The sequence below is a fragment of the Scyliorhinus torazame genome, chromosome 30 (assembly GCF_047496885.1).
Source record: "Scyliorhinus torazame isolate Kashiwa2021f chromosome 30, sScyTor2.1, whole genome shotgun sequence".
Taxonomy (NCBI): domain Eukaryota; kingdom Metazoa; phylum Chordata; class Chondrichthyes; order Carcharhiniformes; family Scyliorhinidae; genus Scyliorhinus; species Scyliorhinus torazame.
In genome coordinates this window covers 1777742-1800070 of record NC_092736.1, presented here as the reverse complement: position 1 = coordinate 1800070, position 22329 = coordinate 1777742, and the positions used below count along the sequence as shown (strand labels likewise).

Here is a 22329-nt window from a genome sequence, read left to right as displayed (position 1 = left end):
TAGCTTTAAATTGAGGGGAGATAGATATAGGACAGATGTCAGAGGTAGGTTCTTTACTCAGAGAGTAGTAAGGGCGTGGAATGCCCTGCCTGCAACAGTAGTGGACTCGCCAACACTAAGGGCATTCAAATGGTCATTGGATAGACATATGGACGATAAGGGAATAGTGTAGATGGGCTTTAGAGTGGTTTCACAGGTCGGCACAACATCGAGGGCCGAAGGGCCTGTACTGCGCTGTAATGTTCTATGTTCTAGATCATCTCCCTCGGGTTCTGACAATTCCCACGCTGTGGGAAATAATAATAATTTTTTTTTTCGTCACAAGTAGGCATACATTAACACTGCAATGAAGTAACTGTGAAAATCCCCTAGTCGCCACACTCTGGCGCCTGTTCGGGTACACAGAGGGAGAATTCAGAATATCCAATTCATCTAACAGCACGTATTTTGGGACTTGTGGGAGGAAACCGGAGCACCCGGAGGAAACCCACGCAGGCACAGGGAGAACGTGCAGACTCCGCACAGACAGTGACCCAAGCCGGGAATCGAACATGAAATCCTGGTTTTGTGAAGCAACAGTGCTAACCACTGTGCCACCCTGGATGAGGTGATCTTAACCCAGCCAGAAACAGGTCTAAGTATCAGCTGAACGAATTCAGTAAATCCACATCTGCCAAATGCACTCCCTTCCTTAATTTATAAATTTTCAATCTTTTTAAGTTGAGCTATCTCCAGGAGCTCCCGTTACACATGCCTGCCAGGATATGTCCGTGCGATTGCCGAATGATTAGACGGAAGTGAGGAAATAAAAATATCAGAACTGTTCCGATGAAGGGTCGCAGATGTGAAACTTTAACTCTGTTTCCCACTTCACAAACTGCTTTAACTTGCTGAGTAATTCCAGCAATTATTACTGATGGGGTTGAACTGCATTAGGATTTGGGAGCCATTTCCCAGCTCTCCCTGCTTCATTTCCCAATAATTCGCTTCATTGACAGCTGGCAGACCGAGCAGGAAGGCAGCTTGCGTTTTGGATGCGGTGTGAGGTCTTTATTCACCTTTTCCTTTTGTTTATTTGTACCAAGCCTTGTTGGTTCTAGGTAACATTCCACGGTCTGAAGTATTGAGTTTGTTTCCATTGGCCTAACAGGAATATAAACAGCACCCCCCGAATCCAGGGGCTGGTTTAGCACACTGGGCTAAATCGCTGGCTTTTAAAGCAGACCAAGGCAGGCCAGCAGCACGGTTCAATTCCCGTAAGCCTCCCCGAACAGGTGCCGAATGTGGCAACTAGGGGCTTTTTACAGTAACTTCATTTGAAGCCTACTTGTGACAATAAGCGATTTTCATTTTTCATTTCATTTCATCCCCGAGAGTCCGATCACAGCAACTGACTGCTTGTTGTCATGTCAGCCACAACATAAGAACATAAGAACTAGGAGCAGGAGTCGGCCATCTGGCCCCTCGAGCCTGCTCCGCCATTCAATGAGATCATGGCTGATCTTTTGTGGAATCAGCTCCACTTCCCGGCCCTAACACCATAACCCTTAATCCCTTTATTCTTCAAAAAACTAAAACATTTAAAAACATTTGATGAAGGAGCCTCAACTGCTTCACTGGGCAAGGAATTCCACAGATTCACAACCCTATGGGTGAAGAAGTTCCTCCTAAACTCAGTCCTAAATCTACTTCCCCTTATTTTGAGGCTATGCCTCCTAGTTCTGCTTTCACCCGCCAGTGGGAACAACCTGCCCGCATCTATCCTATCTATTCCCTTCATAATTTTATACGTTTCTATAAGATCCCCCCTCATCCTTCTAAATTCCAACGAGTACAGTCCCCGTCTACTCAACCTCTCCTCGTAATCCAACCCCTTCAGCTCTGGGATTAACCTAGTGAATCTCCTCTGCACACCCTCCAGTGCCAGTACGTCCTTTCTCAAGTAAGGAGACCAAAACTGAACACAATACTCCAGGTGTGGCCTCACTAACACCTTATACAATTGCAGCATAACCTCCCTAGTCTTAAACTCCATCCCTCTAGCAATGAAGGACAAAATTCCATTTGCCTTCTTAATCACCTGCTGCACCTGTAAACCAACTTTTTGCAACTCATGCACTAGCACACCCAGGTCTCTCTGCACAGCAGCATGTTTTAATATTTTATCATTTAAATAATAATCCCTTTTGCTGTTATTCCTACCAAAATGGATAACCTCACATTTGTCAACATTGTATTCCATCTGCTAGACCCTAGCCCATTCACTTAGCCTATCCAAATCCCTCTGCAGACTTCCAGTATCCTCTGCACATTTTGCTTTACCACTTATCTTAGTGTCGTCTGCAAACTTGGACACATTGCCCTTGGTCCCCAACATTGAACTCACCCAGATAGGAATTGCTCCGCTGCTGCTCCTTCTCCATGGAATTTTCGACTGGAGTAATGTCTTGGGAATTACGGGGAATGGGGGTGTCTGTCATGACCGGGTTTGGCTCTGGTGACTTGTCAATCGGTTTCAGCTCCAGGCGTTCGTGGTGGATCCAGAGATCAGGGGGGTTGACATCCTTTGAGTTCCCTTTGTATTTGTGAGACCCATTGGCAGATTTACAAGCTGCACGTTTCCTAGAAAGAAAAACACCAACAGGACTGAGGGGGGAGAAAGAGTGCAGACTTTGTACATTCAACTTCAGTAAATTTAATACTCATTAAAGTGAAGGGATATTAGCAACAGACAAGAGTCCGCATCAAACATTCAGCATCAAACACTCCCAGGACAGGTACAGCACGGGGTTCGATACAGAGTAAAGCTCCCTCTACACTATCCACATCAAACACTCCCAGGACAGGTACAGCACGGGGTTAGATACAGAGTAAAGCTCCCTCTACACTGTCCACATCAAACACTCCCGGACAGGTACAGCACGGGGTTAGTTACAGAGTAAAGCTCCCTCTACACTGTCCCCATCAAACACTCCCAGGACAGGTACAGCACGGGGTTAGATACAGAGTAAAGCTCCCTCTACACTGTCCACATCAAACACTCCCGGACAGGTACAGCACGGGGTTAGTTACAGAGTAAAGCTCCCTCTACACTGTCCCCATCAAACACTCCCAGGACAGGTACAGCACGGGGTTAGATACAGAGTAAAGCTCCCTCTACACTGTCCCCATCAAACACTCCCGGACAGGCACAGCACGGGGTTAGTTACAGAGTAAAGCTCCCTCTACACTGTCCCCATCAAACACTCCCAGGACAGGTACAGCACGGGGTTAGATACAGAGTAAAGCTCCCTCTACACTGTCCCCATTAAACACTCCCAGGACAGGTACAGCACGGGGTTAGATACAGAGTAAAGCTCCCTCTACACTGTCCCCATCAAACACTCCCAGGACAGGTACAGCACGGGGTTAGACACAGAGTAAAGCTCCCTCTACACTGTCCCCATCAAACACTCCCAGGACAGGTACAGCACGGGGTTAGACACAGAGTAAAGCTCCCTCTACACTGTCCCCATCAAACACTCCCAGGACAGGTACAGCACAAGGTTAAATACAGAGTAAAGCTCCCTCTACACTGTCCCCATGAAACACTCCCAGGACAGATACAGTATGGGGTTAGATACAGAGTAAAGCTCCCTCTACACTGTCCCCATCAAACACTCCCAGGACAGGTACAGCACGGGGTTAGATACAGAGTAAAGCTCCCTCTACACAGTCCCCATCAAACACTCCCAGGACAGGTACAGCACGGGGTTAGATACAGAGTAAAGCTCCCGCTACACTGTCCCCATCAAACACTCCCAGGACAGGTACAGCACGGGGTTAGATACAGAGTAAATCTCCCTCCACACTGTCCCATCAAACACTCCCAGGACAGGTACAGCACGGGGTTAGATACAGAGTAAAGCTCCCTCTACACTGTCCCCATCAAACACTCCCGGACAGGTTACTGGAGTTCTTTGCCAATGGAACAACAAACAGGTTGGATAAAGGGGAACCAGTGGATGTGGTGCATTTGTTTGTCCAAAAGGAATTTGATAAGCTGCTATTGACAGGTTACTATACAAGATGAGAGTTTATCATGTTGGGGAGATATATTAATTATAGGGATAAAGGACCAGCTAACTAACAGGAAACAGAGAGTTGGAATAAACGGGTCATTTTAAGGATGTCACACTGTGCCACAGGGATCAGTGCTGGGCAAATCAACTATCTATAATCTATATTAATGATGTGGGTGAAGGGACTGACTGTACTGTTGATAAATTTGCTAATGATAGGTTAGGCGGGAAAGCAAGTTGTGAGGAGGATACCAAAAGTCTACAAATTAAAATCAACAGGTTAAGTGAACGGACAAAAAACTGACAGATAAAGTATAACAGGGGAAAGTGTGAGGCTGTCCACTTTGGCGACAACAATAGAGAAGCAACTTATTATTTAAATGGAAAGAGACGGCACAACGCTGACAGGCAGAGGGGTCTTGTTAGCAGATACAGCGAGTAACCAGGGTGGCAGGCAGAACTCTGCCTTCATTACACTGAGATAAAGTGTAAAAGTGGGGAAGTCTGGCCACTATTGTACAAGGCATCAGTGAGGCTGCACCAAGAGTATGTGCACAGTTTTGGTCCACTGATGTCAGGAGGGATATATTTGCATTGCAGGCAGCTCAGAGAAGGTGTGTTGGACCTGCACTCACAGGAGAAGCATGCGAGGTGGCCTTATTAAACATACAAGATTCTGCCGAGGTTTTACCGGGTAGATGCTGAGGGGCTGTTCCCTCTGTTGCCTGAATCTAGAACATGGGAGCACAGTTTAAAACTGTAGGGTCTCCCATCTAAGATGGAGCTGAGGAGGAATGTCCTCTCTCAGAGGGCTGTTAATTGGGCTGGGCCATTGAATATATTCCGTTGAGTTCGACAGCTTTTTAAAAAAAAAAATGTATTAAAGTTTTTTAACACAATTTTTCTCCCTGACAAACAATAACCCCCCCCCCCCCCCCCCCCGTAACAAAAGAAACGAGAAATCGCGCAGAGCAAGATATATACATGGCAAAATGATATATTTACATAGCTTTATACACTGGCTCTCTCCCGTACGTGCCAGTTTCCCCCACCCTTCATGTTATCTCTTGCTCATCCACCCTCCCAGGCAGTGTCCCCCCCCCCCAGGATGTCCCTGTCCCCCCGTCCCGTCCCCGTCCCCCCCCACGGTTGCTGCTGCTACTGCCCGACCTTCCTCTAACGCTCCGCGAGGTAGTCTAGGAACGGTTGCCACCGCCTGTAGAACCCCTGCGCAGACCCTCTCAAGGCGAACTTAATCCTCTCCAGCTTTATGAACCCAGCCATACCATTTGTCCAGGCCTCCACCCTGGGGGATTCGCCTCCTTCCACATTAGCAAGATCATTCGCCGGGCTACTAGTGACGCAAAGGCCAGAATGCCGGCCTCTTTCGCCTCTTGCACTCCCGGTTCGTCCACTACTCCGAATATTGCTAGCCCCCAGCATGGCTTGACCCGGACTTTCACCACCTGAGATATTGCTCCCGCCACTCCTCTCCAGAACCCCTCCAGTGCCGGGCATGACCAAAACATATGGATGTTCGCCGGGCTCCCTGAGCACCTTCCACATCTGTCCTCTACCCCAAAGAACCTACTCAACCTCGCCCCCGTCAAGTGCGCTCTGTGGACCACCTTAAATTGTATCAGGCTGAGCCTGGCACACAAGGAGGAGGAATTAACCCTACCTAGGGCATCAGCCCACAGACCTTCCTCGATCTCCTCCCCCAGCTCCTTCTCCCATTTACCCTTCAACTCTTCTACCAGCGCTTCCCCCTCTTCTTTCATCTCCTGGTGTATTTCCAACACCTTGCCCTCCCCGACCCATAAACCCGAGATCACCCTATCTTGAACTTCTTGTGCCGGGAGCAACGGGAATTCCCTCACCTGTCGCCTCACAAAAGCCCTCACCTGCATATATCTAAAGGCATTTCCCGGGGGTAACTCGAACTTCTCCTCCAGTGCCCCTAGGCTCGCAAACGTCCCGTCGATGAACAGGTCCCTCATTCTTCCAATCCCCGCCCGATGCCAGCTCTGGAAACCCCCGTCCTTCTTCCCCGGGACAAACCGGTGGTTACCCCTGATCGGGGACCACACTGCACCCCTGTGCCGTCTCCACTGGCCCCAGATCCTTAGCGTTGCCGCCGCCACCACCGGGCTCGTGGTATACTTTGTCGGCAACAGCGGCAGCGGTGCCGTCACCAACGCCCCCAGGCTCGTTCCTTTACAGGACGCCATCTCCATCCTCTTCCATGCCGCCCCCTCTACCTCCATAACCCACTTGCGGATCATCGCCACATTTGCTGCCCAGTAGTAGCTCCCCAGGTTTGGCAGCGCCAACCCTCCTCGGTCCCTACTGCGTTCCAGGAACCCTCTCCTTACTCTCGGGGTCTTATTCGCCCACACAAACCCCATAATACTCCTGCCTACTCTCTCAAAAAAGGCCTTAGTGATCACGATGGGAAGGCACTGAAACACAAACAGAAACCTCGGAAGGACCACCATTTTGACCGACTGCACTCTACCCACCAGCGAGAGCGGTAACATGTCCCATCTTTTGAAATCCTCCTCCATTTGCTCCACCAACCTCGCCAGATTCAGTTTATGTAGGGTCCCCCAACTCCTGGCTATCTGGATCCCCAGATACCGAAAGCTCCCCTCCGCCCTCATCAGTGGTAGGTCCCCTATCCCTCTTTCTTGGTCCCCCACCTGTAATACAAAGAGCTCACTCTTCCCTACATTGAGCTTATAGCCTGAAAACTCCCCAAACTCCCTTAGAGTCTGCATGACCTCCACCATCCCCTCCATTGGATCCGCCACGTACAGCAACAGGTCATCCGCATATAGCGACACCTGATGTTCTTCTCCCCCTCGGACAACCCCCCTCCATTTATTAGACTCCCTCAATGACATGGCTAATGGTTCGATCGCCAATGCGAACAACAGGGGGGACAGGGGGCACCCCTGCCTCGTCCCTCGGTACAGTCGAAAGTACTCCGACCTCCACCGGTTCGTCACTACACTCGCCACAGGGGCTCTGTAAAGGAGCTTAACCCAACTGATAAACCCTCCCTTGAACCCAAACCTACGCAGCACCTCCCAGAGGTACTCCCACTCTACTCGGTCAAAGGCCTTCTCCGCGTCCACAGCTGCCACTATCTCCGCCTCTCCCCCCTCCGATGGCATCATTATCACGTTTAAGAGCCGCCGCACATTGGTGTTTAGTTGCCTGCCCTTTACAAATCCCGTCTGGTCCTCGTGGATTACCCCCGGGACACAGTCCTCGATCCTCGTGGCCAGCACTTTTGCCAGCAACTTTGCATCCACATTGAGGAGCGAGATCGGCCTGTACGATCCACATTGCAGTGGGTCCTTGTCCCGCTTTAGGATCAAAGAAATTGTCGCTTCTGACATTGTCATGGGCAGGGTCCCCTCCTCTCTTGCCTCATTAAAGGTCCTCACCAGTAGCGGGGCCAACAGGTCTACGTACTTCCTGTCGAACTCCACCGGGAATCCGTCCGGTCCCGGGGCCTTCCCCGCCTGCATGCTCCCCAAACCCTTGCTCAGCTCCTCCAACCCAATTGGTGCCCCCAAACCAGCCACCTCTTGCTCCTCCACCCTCGGGAATCTCAGTTGATCTAGGAATCGTCTCATCCCCTCTTCCCCCGCTGGGGGCTGGGATCTCTACAGCTCTTCATAAAAGGCCTTAAATACCTCGTTCATTTTCGTCGCACTCCGAACCGTGGCTCCCCTTCCATCTTTGACTCCCCCTATTTCCCTCGCTGCCATCTTCTTACAGAGCTGGTGTACCAGCATCCGACTAGCCTTTTCCCCATACTCGTAGGTCGCCCCCTGCGCTTTCCTCCACTGTGCCTCCGCCTTCCCTGTGGTCAACAGGTCAAACTCCGTCTGGAGCCGTCGTCTTTCCCCAAGTAATCTTTCCTCTGGGGCCTCTGCGTATCTCCTGTCCACTCTCAAAATCTCCCCCACTAACCTCTCCCTTTCCATACCCTCTGTCTTCTCCCTATGAGCCCTAATGGAGATTAGCTCTCCCCTGATCACCGCCTTCAACGCCTCCCATACCACCCCCACCCGCACCTCCCCGTTGTCGTTGGCCTCCAAGTACCTTTCGATGCACCCTCTCACCCTCCCACACACCACCTCGTCCGCCAGCAGTCCCACATCCAGCCGCCACAACGGCCGTTGGTCCCTCTCCTCTCCCAGCTCCAGTTCCACCCAGTGTGGTGCATGGTCCGAAACGGCTATAGCCGAATACTCCGTCTCCTCCACCCTCGGGATGAGAAATCTATCCGGGAGTAGGCTTTGTGTACATGGGAGAAGAAAGAAAATTCCCTGGCCTGCGGCCTTGCAAACCGCCATGGGTCCACTCCCCCCATCTAAGTACCTTGATTTGGAGCGGTCTAGTGCTGGATCCAACACTGTATTGAAGTCCCCTCCCATTATCAGGCCTCCTATCTCCAGGTCCGGAATGCGCCCCAACATGCGCTTCATGAATCCTGCATCATCCCAGTTTGGGGCGTATACGTTTACCAACACCACCCACGTCCCTTGCAGCCTACCGCTCACCATCACATATCGCCCTCCATTGTCCGCTATAATAGTCTCAAATGACACCCGCTTTCCCACCATTATTGCCACCCCTCTATTCTTCGCGTCCAGTCCTGGTCCGCCACCTTCAGGTGTGTCTCTTGGAGCATGGCCACGTCCGCCTTCAGTCCCTTTAAGTGCGCGAACACTCGAGTCCGACAGCTTTTTGATCGACAAGTGAACCGAGGGTTATGGGGGGACAGAGATAGACAGGAAAGTGCAGTTGAGACCACAATCAGAACCGCTATGATCTTAATGAATGGTGGAGCAGGCTCGATGGGCCGAATGGCCTCCTCCTGGTCTTTGTACAGCACAAGTTAGTTTCAGAGTAAAGCTCTCCGCACTCGCCAAAGAAAGTGCTTCAACTCAAAACAAAAAATAAACCACTTATTGTGCCAGTGTGAAATCTTTGTGTTTACACTAGTTACCCTGCCGGCTGGGTGAGCTCACCATTACGGCCAAATTAGGGGCAGTTGTGGGGCGGGATTCTCCGCCGGCGGGAGTCTCCGTTTTGCCGGCAGCCCGGGGGGTTCCCGACGGTGTGGGGCCCCACACTGGGAAACCCCATTGACCGGCCGGCGTAACAGAGCATCCCGCCGGCAGGGTGCAACAGGAATGTGGAGCAGCGGGGCGGAGAATCCAGCCCCTCAGCTATGAACCTGTCAAATATCGAACTGAGGCTTTTCAATTTCATCTCAAATTGGAACCTTATGGAGAACGAACAGGAAAAGTGAAGTTTGGGTTCGATCGGAATCCAGTGGACGGTGGAATGTTTACAAGTATTCCCCTCCTCACTTTTTCTGCTGGTAGTTTGTGCGTCGAGTACAGAACAAAGCAATGATGACCACAATGATGATTGTGAAGACTCCCGCAGAGATGATGATAATGAGCATGGTGTTGCTATCCAAGCTCGAGGTGGGGCTGCCATGGGGACTGTTGTGACCTGTGCAAAACACAAATTAACAATCAGAACTCACCAAAGAACAAAGAGTAAAGATACACAAGTCAATGGGAGCAGGGTCACTCCCGGGACCGTACCCGAGGGCATCACCCTGTCAGGGTCACTGCCCGGCCCAGGGCCCCCATTCCCGGGGGCCTCACTCTGTCAGGGTCACTCCCAGCCCAGGGCCCTAGTTATCGAGGGCATCACCCTGTCAGGGTCACTCTCAGGCCCAGGGACCCATTCCCGGGGGCCTCACCCTGTCAGGGTCACTCTCAGGCCCAGGGCCCTAGTTATCGAGGGCCTCACCCTGTCAGGGTCACTGCCCGGCCCAGGGCCCCCGTACCCGAGGGCCTCACCCTGTCTGCATCAGTCCCCGGGGGTTTACATTTGATATTTGTGTCACTCCTGAAGCGTTGGTAGTGACACTGTGAGGAACACAAACACGGAGATTAATTACCGCTGATAGAATGCCTGGTATCGGAGCCTGAATCCAGAACTGAAGGGTTTTTGCCGGGTTTTCCAGATGATCCAAGTGCTGCAGAGACAGAGAATTATTAATCCAACTGATTAAACCAGCGCATCGAGAAACCCAACATCGACCATCTCCTCAATCCCGACAACACAGAGTGAGGACAGAGTGGGAGGCAGAGGGTCACACTGACCATTCTGGGATGGAAAGTGCACCTTTACCCTTTGATGAAGAGATTTCAAACCGTTAAAAATTGGACATGGGGGGAAAGTAGGGCTGGGGTTTGGAGAACTAGAGGGACAATAATCCTGGACGGTCACAGGGGGGGTCTGGATGGGAGTGGGGGGTGTCTGGATGGGAGTGGGGGGGTATCTGGATGGGAGTGGGGGGGGATCTGGATGGGAGTGGGGGGTAACAATGGGAGTGGGGGAGTGTCTGGATGGGAGTGGGGGGGGTGTCTGGATATTGGGGGTGAGGGTGTGAGCAGTGTTTCTCACAAGGGCGACAAGGGTGACTGGATGGGGGGGTACCTGGATGGGAGTGCAGGGTATCTGGATGGGAGTGGGGGGTATCTGGATGGGGGGGTATCTGGATGGGAGTGGGGGGTATCTGGATGGGAGTGGGGGGTATCTGGATGGGAGTGGGAGGTATCTGGATGGGAGTGGGAGGTATCTGGATGGGAGTGGGGGTATCTGGATGGGAGTGGGGGTATCTGGATGGGAGTGGGGGGTATCTGGATGGGAGTGGGGGGTGTCTGGATGGGAGTGGGGGGTATCTGGATGGGAGTGGGGGTATCTGGATGGGAGTGGGGGGTATCTGGATGGGAGTGGGGGGTATCTGGATGGGAGTGGGGGTATCTGGATGGGAGTGGGGGGTATCTGGATGGGAGTGGGGGGTATCTGGATGGGAGTGGGGGTATCTGGATGGGAGTGGGGGGTATCTGGATGGGAGTGGGGGTATCTGGATGGGAGTGGGGGGTATCTGGATGGGAGTGGGGGGTATCTGGATGGGAGTGGGGGTATCTGGATGGGAGTGGGGGGTATCTGGATGGGAGTGGGGGTATCTGGATGGGAATGGGGGGTATCTGGATGGGAGTGGGGGTATCTGGATGCGAGTGGGGGGTATCTGGATGGGAGTGGGGGTATCTGGATGGGAGTGGGGGTATCTGGATGGGAGTGGGGGGTATCTGGATGGAGTGGGGGGTATCTGGATGGGAGTGGGGGGTATCTGGATGGGAGTGGGGGTATCTGGATGGGAGTGGGGGTCTGGATGGGAGTGGGGGTCTGGATCGGAGTGGGGGGTATCTGGATGGGAGTGGGGGGTATCTGGATGGGAGTGGGGGTCTGGATGGGAGTGGGGGTCTGGATCGGAGTGGGGGGTATCTGGATGGGAGTGGGGGTCTGGATGGGAGTGGGGGGTAACTGGATGGGAGTGGGGGGTATCTGGATGGGTGTCGGGGGATATCTGGATGGGGGGTATCTGGATGGGAGTGGGGGGTATCTGGATGGGAGTGGAGGGTATCTGGATGGGAGTGGGGGGTATCTGGATGCGGGGGGTATCTGGATGGGAGTGGGGGGTATCTGGATGCGGGGGGTATCTGGATGGGAGCGGGAGGTATCTGGATGAGAGCGGGGGGTACCTGGATGGGAGTGGGGGGGTATCTGGATGGGAGCGGGGGGTATCTGGATGGGAGTGGGGGGTATCTGGATGGGAGTGGGGGTATCTGGATGGGAGTGGGGGGGGTATCTGGATGGGAGCGGGGGGTATCTGGATGGGAGTGGGGGGTATCTGGGTGGGAGTGGGGGGTATCTGGATGGGTGTGGGGGTATCTGGATGTGGGTGGGGGGTATCTGGATGGGAGTGGGGGGGATCTGGATGGGAGTGCGGGTATCTGGATGGGAGCGGGAGGTATCTGGATGGGAGTGGGGGGTATCTGGATGGGAGTGGGGATATCTGGATGGGAGTGGGGGTATCTGGATGGGAGTGGGGGTATCTGGATGGGAGTGGGGGTATCTGGATGGGAGTGGGGGTATCTGGATGGGTGTGGGGGTATCTGAATGGGGTGGTCTGGATGGGAGTGGGGGGGCTATCTGGATGGGTGTGGGGGTATCTGGATGGGGGTTGGGGGTATCTGGATGGGAGTGGGGGGTATCTGGATTGGTGTGGGGGTATCTGGATGGGAGCGGGAGGTATCTGGATGGGAGTGGGGGTATCTGGATGGAAGTGGGGGTATCTGGATGGGAGTGGGGGTATCTGGATTGGAGTGGGGGTATCTGGATGGGAGTGGGGGGGGTATCTGGATGGGAGCGGGGGGGTATCTGGATGGGAGTGGGGGGTATCTGGATGGGAGTGGGGGGGTATCTGGATGGGAGTGGGGGTCTGGATGGGAGTGGGGGGTATCTGAATGGGAGTGGGGGTCTGGATGGGAGTTGGGGGTAACTGGATGGGAGTGGGGGGTATCTGGTTGGGTGTCGGGGGATATCTGGATGAGGGGGTATCTGGATGGGAGTGGGGCGTATCTGGATGGGAGTGGGGGGTATCTGGATGGGAGTGGGGGGTATCTGGATGGGAGTGGGGATCTGGATGGGAGTGGGGGGTATCTGGATGGGAGTGGGGGGTATCTGGATGGGAGTGGGGGTCTGGATGGGAGTGGGGGGTAACTGGATGGGAGTGGGGGGTATCTGGATGGGTGTCGGGGGATATCTGGATGGGGGGGTATCTGGATGGGAGTGGGGGGTATCTGGATGGGAGTGGGGGGTATCTGGATGGGAGTGGGGGTATCTGGATGGGAGTGGGTGTATCTGGATGGGAGAGGGGGTATCTGGATGGGAGTGGGGGTATCTGGATGGGAGCGGGGGTATCTGGATGGGAGTGGGGGGGTATCTGGATGGGAGCGGGGGGTATCTGGATGGGAGTGGGGGGTATCTGGATGGGAGTGGGGGGTATCTGGATGGGTGTGGGGGTATCTGGATGGGGGTTGGGGGCATCTGGATGGGAGTGGGGGGTATCAGGATGGGTGTGGGGGTATCTGGATGGGAGCAGGAGGTATCTGGATGGGAGTGGGGGGTATCTGGATGGAAGTGGGGTATCTGGATGGGAGTGGGGGTATCTGGGTGGGAGTGGGGGTATCTGGATGGGAGTGGGGGTATCTGGATGGGTGTGGGGGGTATCTGAATGGGGGGGTCTGGATGGGAGTGGGGGGTATCTGGATTGGTGTTGGGGGATATCTGGATGGGGGGGTATCTGGATGGGAGTGGGGGGTATCTGGATGGGAGTGGGGGGTATCTGGATGGGAGTGGGGGTATCTGGATGGGAGTGGGGGGTATCTGGATGGGAGCGGGGGTATCTGTATGGGAGTGGGGGGGTTATCTGGATGGGAGCGGGGGGGTATCTGGATGGGAGTGGGGGGTATCTGGATGGGAGTGGGGGGGTATCTGGATGGGTGTGGGGGTATCTGGATGGGGGTGGGGTATCTGGATGGGAGTGGGGGGTATCTGGATGGGTGTGGGGGTATCTGGATGGGAGCGGGAGGTATCTGGATGGGATGGGGGTATCTGGATGGAAGTGGGGGTATCTGGATGGGAGTGGGGGTATCTGGATGGGAGTGGGGGTATCTGATGGGAATGGGGGTATCTGGATGGGTGTGGGGGGTATCTGAATGGGGGGGGGTCTGGATAGGAGTGGGGGATACCTAGATGGGAGTGGGGGGTATCTGGATGGGAGTGGGGGGTACCTCGATGGGAGTGGGGGGTATCTGAATGGGGGGGTCTGGATGGGAGTGGGGGGGTATCTGGATGGGTGTGGGGGGTATCTGGATGGGGGGTATCTGGATGGGAGTGGGGGGTATCTGGATGGGAGTGGGGGTATCTGAATGGGGGGGGTCTGGATGGGAGTGGGGGGTGTATCTGGATGGGAGTGGGGGGTATCTGGATGGGAGTGGGGGGGTATTTAGATGGGAGTGGGGGGGGTATCTGGATGGGGGGTCTGGATGGGGGGTGCCTGGATGGGGGTGGGGAGGTGTCTGGATGGGGGTGGGGGGTGTCTGGATGGGGGGGGTATCTGGATGGGGGGTCTGGATGCGGGGGGTCTGGATGGGGGGGGGGGTGTCTGGATGGGGGTGTCTGGATGGGGGGGTGTCTGGATGGGGGCGTGTCTGGATGGAGGGGGTGTCTGGGTTGGGGGGGTCTGAATCAGGTTGGGGGTGTCTGGATGGGAGTGGGGGGTATCTGGATGGGAGTGGGGGTATCTGGATGGGAGTGGGGGGTATCTGGATGGGAGTGGGGGGTATCTGGATGGGAGCGGGGGGTATCTGGATGGGAGCGGGGGGTATCTAGATGGGAGTGGGGGGTATCTGGATGGGAGTGGGGGGTATCTGGATGGGAGTGGGGGTATCTGGATGGGAGTGGGGGGTATCTGGATGGGAGTGGGGGGTATCTGGATGGGAGTGGGGGGTATCTGGATGGGAGTGGGGGTATCTGGATGGGAGTGGGGGGTATCCCGATGGGAGTGGGGTGTATCTGGATGGGAGTGGGGGTATCTGGATGTGAGTGGGGGGTATCTGGATGGGAGTGGGGGTCTGGATGGGAGTGGGGGGTATCTGGATGGGAGTGGGGGTCTGGATGGGAGTGGGGGGTAACTGGATGGGAGTGGGGGTATCTGGATGGGTGTCGGGGGATATCTGGATGGGGGGGTATCTGGATGGGAGTGGGGGGTATCTGGATGGGAGTGGAGGGTATCTGGATGGGAGTGGGGGGTATCTGGATACGGGGGTATCTGGATGGGAGTGGGGGGTATCTGGATGCGGGGGGTATCTGGATGGGAGCGGGAGGTTCTGGATGAGAGCAGGGGGTACCTGGATGGGAGTGGGGGGGTATCTGGATGGGAGCGGGGGGTATCTGGATGGGAGTGGGGGGTATCTGGATGGGAGTGGGGGTATCTGGATGGGAGTGGGGGGGGTATCTGGATGGGAGCGGGGGGGTGTCTGGATGGGAGTGGGGGGTATCTGGATGGGAGTGGGGGGGTATCTGGATGGGAGTGGGGGTCTGGATGGGAGTGGGGGGTATCTGGATGGGAGTGGGGGTCTGGATGGGAGTTGGGGGTAACTGGATGGGAGTGGGGGGTATCTGGATGGGTGTCGGGGGATATCTGGATGAGGGGGTATCTGGATGGGAGTGGGGGGTATCTGGATGGGAGTGGGGAGTATCTGGATGGGAGTGGGGATCTGGATGGGAGTGGGGGGTATCTGGATGGGAGTGGGGGTCTGGATGGGAGTGGGGGGTAACTGGATGGGAGTGGGGGGTAACTGGATGGGAGTGGGGGGTATCTGGATGGGTGTCGGGGGATATCTGGATGGGGGGTATCTGGATGGGAGTGGGGTATCTGGATGGGAGTGGGGGGTATCTGGATGGGTGTGGGGGTATCTGGATGGGAGCGGGAGGTATCTGGATGGGAGTGGGGGCATCTGGATGGAAGTGGGGGTATCTGGATGGTAGTGGGGGTATCTGGATGGGAGTGGGGGTATCTGGATGGGTGTGGGGGGTATCTGAATGGGGGGGGGGTCTGGATGGGAGTGGGGGGTACCTAGATGGGAGTGGGGGGTATCTGGATGGGAGTGGGGAGTACCTGAATGGGAGTGGGGGGTATCTGAATGGGGGGGTCTGGATGGGAGTGGGGGGGGTATCTGGATGGGTGTGGGGGGTATCTGGATGGGGGGGTATCTGGATGGGAGTGGGGGGTATCTGGATGGGAGTGGGGGGTATCTGAATGGGGGGGGGTCTGGATGGGAGTGGGGGGGTATCTGGATGGGAGTGGGGGTTATCTGGATGGGAGTGGGGGGGTATCTGGATGGGGGGGTCTGGATGGGGGGTGCCTGAATGGGTGTGGGGAGGTGTCTGGATGGGGTGGGGGGTGTCTGGATGGGGGGGGTGTCTGGATGGGGGGGGGTCTGGATGGGGGGGGTGTCTGGATAGGGGGGTCTGGATGGGGGGTCTGGATGGGGGTGGGGGGGTCTGATTGGGGGTGGGGGTGTCTGGATAGGGGGGGTGTCTGGATGGGGGGTGTCTGGATAGGGGGGGTGTCTGGATGGGGGTGGGGGGGGTCTGGATGGGGGTGGAGGGGGTCTGGATGGGGGTGGGGGTGTCTGGATGGTGGGGGTGTCTGGATGGGGGTGGGGTATCTGGATGGGAGTGGGGGGTATCTGGATGGGTGTGGGGGTATCTGGATGGGAGCGGGAGGTATCTGGATGGGATGGGGGTATCTGGATGGAAGTGGGGGTATCTGGATGGGAGTGGGGGTATCTGGATGGGAGTGGGGGTATCTGATGGGAATGGGGGTATCTGGATGGGTGTGGGGGGTATCTGAATGGGGGGGGGTCTGGATAGGAGTGGGGGATACCTAGATGGGAGTGGGGGGTATCTGGATGGGAGTGGGGGGTACCTCGATGGGAGTGGGGGGTATCTGGATGGGGGGTATCTGGATGGGAGTGGGGGGTATCTGGATGGGAGTGGGGGTATCTGAATGGGGGGGGTCTGGATGGGAGTGGGGGGTGTATCTGGATGGGAGTGGGGGGTATCTGGATGGGAGTGGGGGGGTATTTAGATGGGAGTGGGGGGGGTATCTGGATGGGGGGTCTGGATGGGGGGTGCCTGGATGGGGGTGGGGAGGTGTCTGGATGGGGGTGGGGGGTGTCTGGATGGGGGGGGTATCTGGATGGGGGGTCTGGATGCGGGGGGTCTGGATGGGGGGGGGGGTGTCTGGATGGGGGTGTCTGGATGGGGGGGTGTCTGGATGGGGGCGTGTCTGGATGGAGGGGGTGTCTGGGTTGGGGGGGTCTGAATCAGGTTGGGGGTGTCTGGATGGGAGTGGGGGGTATCTGGATGGGAGTGGGGGTATCTGGATGGGAGTGGGGGGTATCTGGATGGGAGTGGGGGGTATCTGGATGGGAGCGGGGGGTATCTGGATGGGAGCGGGGGGTATCTAGATGGGAGTGGGGGGTATCTGGATGGGAGTGGGGGGTATCTGGATGGGAGTGGGGGTATCTGGATGGGAGTGGGGGGTATCTGGATGGGAGTGGGGGGTATCTGGATGGGAGTGGGGGGTATCTGGATGGGAGTGGGGGTATCTGGATGGGAGTGGGGGGTATCCCGATGGGAGTGGGGTGTATCTGGATGGGAGTGGGGGTATCTGGATGTGAGTGGGGGGTATCTGGATGGGAGTGGGGGTCTGGATGGGAGTGGGGGGTATCTGGATGGGAGTGGGGGTCTGGATGGGAGTGGGGGGTAACTGGATGGGAGTGGGGGTATCTGGATGGGTGTCGGGGGATATCTGGATGGGGGGGTATCTGGATGGGAGTGGGGGGTATCTGGATGGGAGTGGAGGGTATCTGGATGGGAGTGGGGGGTATCTGGATACGGGGGTATCTGGATGGGAGTGGGGGGTATCTGGATGCGGGGGGTATCTGGATGGGAGCGGGAGGTTCTGGATGAGAGCAGGGGGTACCTGGATGGGAGTGGGGGGGTATCTGGATGGGAGCGGGGGGTATCTGGATGGGAGTGGGGGGTATCTGGATGGGAGTGGGGGTATCTGGATGGGAGTGGGGGGGGTATCTGGATGGGAGCGGGGGGGTGTCTGGATGGGAGTGGGGGGTATCTGGATGGGAGTGGGGGGGTATCTGGATGGGAGTGGGGGTCTGGATGGGAGTGGGGGGTATCTGGATGGGAGTGGGGGTCTGGATGGGAGTTGGGGGTAACTGGATGGGAGTGGGGGGTATCTGGATGGGTGTCGGGGGATATCTGGATGAGGGGGTATCTGGATGGGAGTGGGGGGTATCTGGATGGGAGTGGGGAGTATCTGGATGGGAGTGGGGATCTGGATGGGAGTGGGGGGTATCTGGATGGGAGTGGGGGTCTGGATGGGAGTGGGGGGTAACTGGATGGGAGTGGGGGGTAACTGGATGGGAGTGGGGGGTATCTGGATGGGTGTCGGGGGATATCTGGATGGGGGGTATCTGGATGGGAGTGGGGTATCTGGATGGGAGTGGGGGGTATCTGGATGGGTGTGGGGGTATCTGGATGGGAGCGGGAGGTATCTGGATGGGAGTGGGGGCATCTGGATGGAAGTGGGGGTATCTGGATGGTAGTGGGGGTATCTGGATGGGAGTGGGGGTATCTGGATGGGTGTGGGGGGTATCTGAATGGGGGGGGGGTCTGGATGGGAGTGGGGGGTACCTAGATGGGAGTGGGGGGTATCTGGATGGGAGTGGGGAGTACCTGAATGGGAGTGGGGGGTATCTGAATGGGGGGGTCTGGATGGGAGTGGGGGGGGTATCTGGATGGGTGTGGGGGGTATCTGGATGGGGGGGTATCTGGATGGGAGTGGGGGGTATCTGGATGGGAGTGGGGGGTATCTGAATGGGGGGGGGTCTGGATGGGAGTGGGGGGGTATCTGGATGGGAGTGGGGGTTATCTGGATGGGAGTGGGGGGGTATCTGGATGGGGGGGTCTGGATGGGGGGTGCCTGAATGGGTGTGGGGAGGTGTCTGGATGGGGTGGGGGGTGTCTGGATGGGGGGGGTGTCTGGATGGGGGGGGGTCTGGATGGGGGGGGTGTCTGGATAGGGGGGTCTGGATGGGGGGTCTGGATGGGGGTGGGGGGGTCTGATTGGGGGTGGGGGTGTCTGGATAGGGGGGGTGTCTGGATGGGGGGTGTCTGGATAGGGGGGGTGTCTGGATGGGGGTGGGGGGGGTCTGGATGGGGGTGGAGGGGGTCTGGATGGGGGTGGGGGTGTCTGGATGGTGGGGGTGTCTGGATAGGGGGGGTGTCTGGATGGGGGTGGGGGGGGTCTGGATGGGGGTGGAGGGGGTCTGGATGGGGGTGGGGGTGTCTGGATGGTGGGGGTGTCTGGATGGGGGTGGGGGGGGTCTGGATGGGGGTGGAGGGGGTCTGGATGGGGGTGGGGGGGGTCTGGATGGGGGTGGGGGGGGTCTGGATGGGGGTGGAGGGGGTCTGGATGGGGGTGGGGGTGTCTGGATGGGGGGTGTCTGGATAGGGGGGGTGTCTGGATGGGGGGGGTGTCTGGATGGGGGTGGGGGGGGTCTGGATGGGGGTGGAGGGGTTCTGGATGGGGGTGGGGGTGTCTGGATGGGGGGGTGTCTGGATGGGGGGGGGGTCTGGATGGGGGGGGGTCTGGATGGGGGGGTGTCTGGATAGGGGGGGGTCTGGATGGGGGGGTGTCTGGATGGGGGGGTGTCTGGATGGGGGGGTGTCTGGATAGGGGGGGGGTCTGGATGGGGGGGGTGTCTGGATGGGGGTGGAGGGGGTCTGGATGGGGGTGGGGGTGTCTGGATGGGGGGGGGTCTGGATGGGGGGGGGTCTGGATGGGGGTGGGGGTGTCTGGATGGGGGGGGGTCTGGATGGGGGGGGGTCTGGATGGGGGGGGTCTGGATGGGGGGGGGTCTGGATGGGGGGTGAGGGTGACGAGGGTGAGTGGATAGGCAATGCTCCGTCTTGTGAGGATCAATATCCTCAGCATTCACTCTGATTAAAGTCCTGCTCACAACTGCACCACATCTGTTCATTCCACCTCGAATCCGAACCTTTGGTGAAAGGTAAAGTTTCCTGTTTACTGTGGGGTGAATTTCTGAATATTCGGAAAGATATACAGGAAGGACAGTGACATCACCAGCTCTGGATTGATCAGCGATTACCACCCCACAGCAACCTCCGAGATAATGACACAAAATACTTCTCTTCATGCAAAGCCGAGATTTGTATCAGGGCAGCTGGGTGCACGGGAGGATCTCTGCTGTTTCCCGAGAGAGTTTCAGGAGCATCCTGGATTCACAGTGAATAACCTGAAACCTGCTCATGTTTACCAGGAAAAATCAAATCTTTGCTCGTTATCATAACGGCTGATTAGAGAATTGTTCAGGCTGATCCCACCCCATGCCAGCTGATTAGAGAATTGTTCAGACTGATCCCACCCCATGCCAGCTGATTAGAGAATTGTTCAGACTGATCCCACCCCATGCCAGCTGATTAGAGAATTGTTCAGGCTGATCCCACCCCATGCCAGCTGATTAGAGAATTGTTCAGACTGATCCCACCCCATGCCTGCTGTCAGTTAATACTTTAGATTTGGACTTGAGAAAAAGCAGACTCAGATTTACGAATTTGGGAACATCATGCAGTTCGATGATTGATTGAGGTCACCAATAAACATCCTGCTGGTCGAATTCAATAAATCAGCCAATCTGTGGGTTAGCAGTGAGAAAGTAACTATGACAGATTACAGATAAGGTTAGTTCATTAACCTCGGTCAGGGGGAAATCTGCTACCCGCAGCTGGCCTGGCCAAGTGACCCCGATGTCACTTCCTGTGTTTTAACCTCAATCCTGTCTGGAGTCACCAAGTCAACAGTAAACAAGGTTCAACTGGGAGCACAAAAAACGTGAGAAACCTTTCAGCAATGGCACCATGTCGGGCACAGTCTCATCTTAGTCAACACCGCAACCTTCGCCTCATTAACACCGGCGAGAGGGTTTGTATTTAAATTGGGAAACACAGGTCACCGCACAACCAGGCAATGCCAGGAAATACTGCAGAGACCCCGTCAGTGAGCTCGTGGTGGTGTGGGCAGCGCAGGATCAGCTATGATCTTATTGATTGACCGAGCAGACTCAAGGGGCCGAATGGTCTAATCCTATTCTTATTTCTAATGCTCTTATTCTTCATTTCCCTTTGTGCCCAATATACAATAAGTCTCAATATTAAACATACTCAGCTCCTGACCTGATTACAACCTTGCTTCAAACATGGACAAAAGAGCTGAATGCCGGAGGTGAGGCGAGAGTGACTGCCCTCGACATCAAGGCAGCATTTGGCCGAGTGTGGCATCACGGAGCCCGAGCTAAACTGGAGTCAATGGGAATCGGGGGGGGGGGGGGGGGGGAGACTCTCCGCTGGTTGGAGTCATACCCGGCACAAAGGAAGATAGTTGTGGTGGTTGGAGGTCAATCATCTCAGCTCCAGGACATCACTGCAGGAGTTTCTCAGGGTGGTGTCCTCGGCCCAGCCATCTTCAGCTGCTTCATCAATGACCTCCCTTCCAACATAAGGTCAGAAGGGGGGATGTTTGCGGATGTCTGCACAATGTTCAACACCATTCACGACTCCCCTGATACTGACGCAGTCCCTGTCCAAATGCAGCAAGACCCGGACAATATCCAGGCTCGGGGCTGACAAGTGACAAGTTACATTCGCGCCACACAAGTGCCAGGCAATGACCATCTCCTACAAGAGAGGATCTAACCATCGCCCCTTGACATTCAATAGCATTACCATCGCTGAATCCCCCACAATCAACATCCTGGGGGTTACCATTGATCACTGAACTGGACTAGCCAGATTAATACTGTAGCTACCAGGGCAGGTCAAAGACTGGGAATCGTACGGTGAGAAACTCACCTCCTGACCCCCCAAAGCCTGTCCACCATCTACAAGGCACAAGTCAGGAGTGTGATGGAATACTCCCCAGCTGTCTGGGTGAATGCAGCTCCAACAACACTCAAGAAGCTCAACACCATCCAGGACAAAGCAGCCGCTGGATTGCTTCCCTTCCACAAACATTCAAACCCTCCACCACCAACGCACAGTGCCAGCCGTGTGTACCATCTACAAAATTCACTGCAGGAACTCTCCAAGGTTCCTTAGGCAGCACCTTCCAAACCCACAACCACTACCATCTAGAAGGACAAGAGCAGCAGATACCTGGGAACCCCACCACCTGGAGGTTCCCCTCCAAGTCACTCACCACCTGACTTGAAATTATATCGCCGTCCCTTCACTGTCGCTGTGGCAACACCCTCCCTAACAGCACCATCTTCCTTGATGCCAACCTAGGCTACAGGAGGAAGCCTCACATCCCAGAGATCAATCTTCTGAATTGTTGCACCCTCTATTACAAGGCCAGCCTTCTATAGAAGGTAGGAGAAGTAGACCATTCGGCCCATCGAGTCTGCTCCACCATTCAATACGATCATGACTGATCTGATGTAATAATCCTCAACTCCACTTTCCCACCTTGTCCCCATAACCCTTACTGGCTTTCACAAAGGGTCATCTCGACTCGAAACGTTAACTCTTTTCTCTCCCTACAGATGCTGCCAGACCCGCCCCATAACCCTTGATTCCCTCACTGATTAAACATCTGCGTACCTCAGCCTTGAACGTACTAAACGCCGCAGCCTCTACAGCTCTC

At 55.9% G+C, this 22329-nt stretch overlaps 1 protein-coding gene across 10 annotated transcripts in view; it reads right to left on the bottom strand.

The window, feature by feature from the left end:
• LOC140404308 (neogenin-like) overlaps window positions 1-22329 on the bottom strand; it is a 223681-nt gene that overhangs the window by 8620 nt on the left and 192732 nt on the right. For all 10 annotated transcript variants that reach the window (XM_072492648.1, XM_072492655.1, XM_072492651.1 and 7 more), the window contains exons 21-23: window positions 10063-10140; window positions 9458-9605; window positions 2387-2622 (exon numbers count right to left, since the gene is read on the bottom strand). In XM_072492648.1, the coding sequence (XP_072348749.1) occupies window positions 2387-2622; window positions 9458-9605; window positions 10063-10140 (462 nt within the window). The remainder of the gene's footprint in view (window positions 1-2386; window positions 2623-9457; window positions 9606-10062; window positions 10141-22329) is intronic.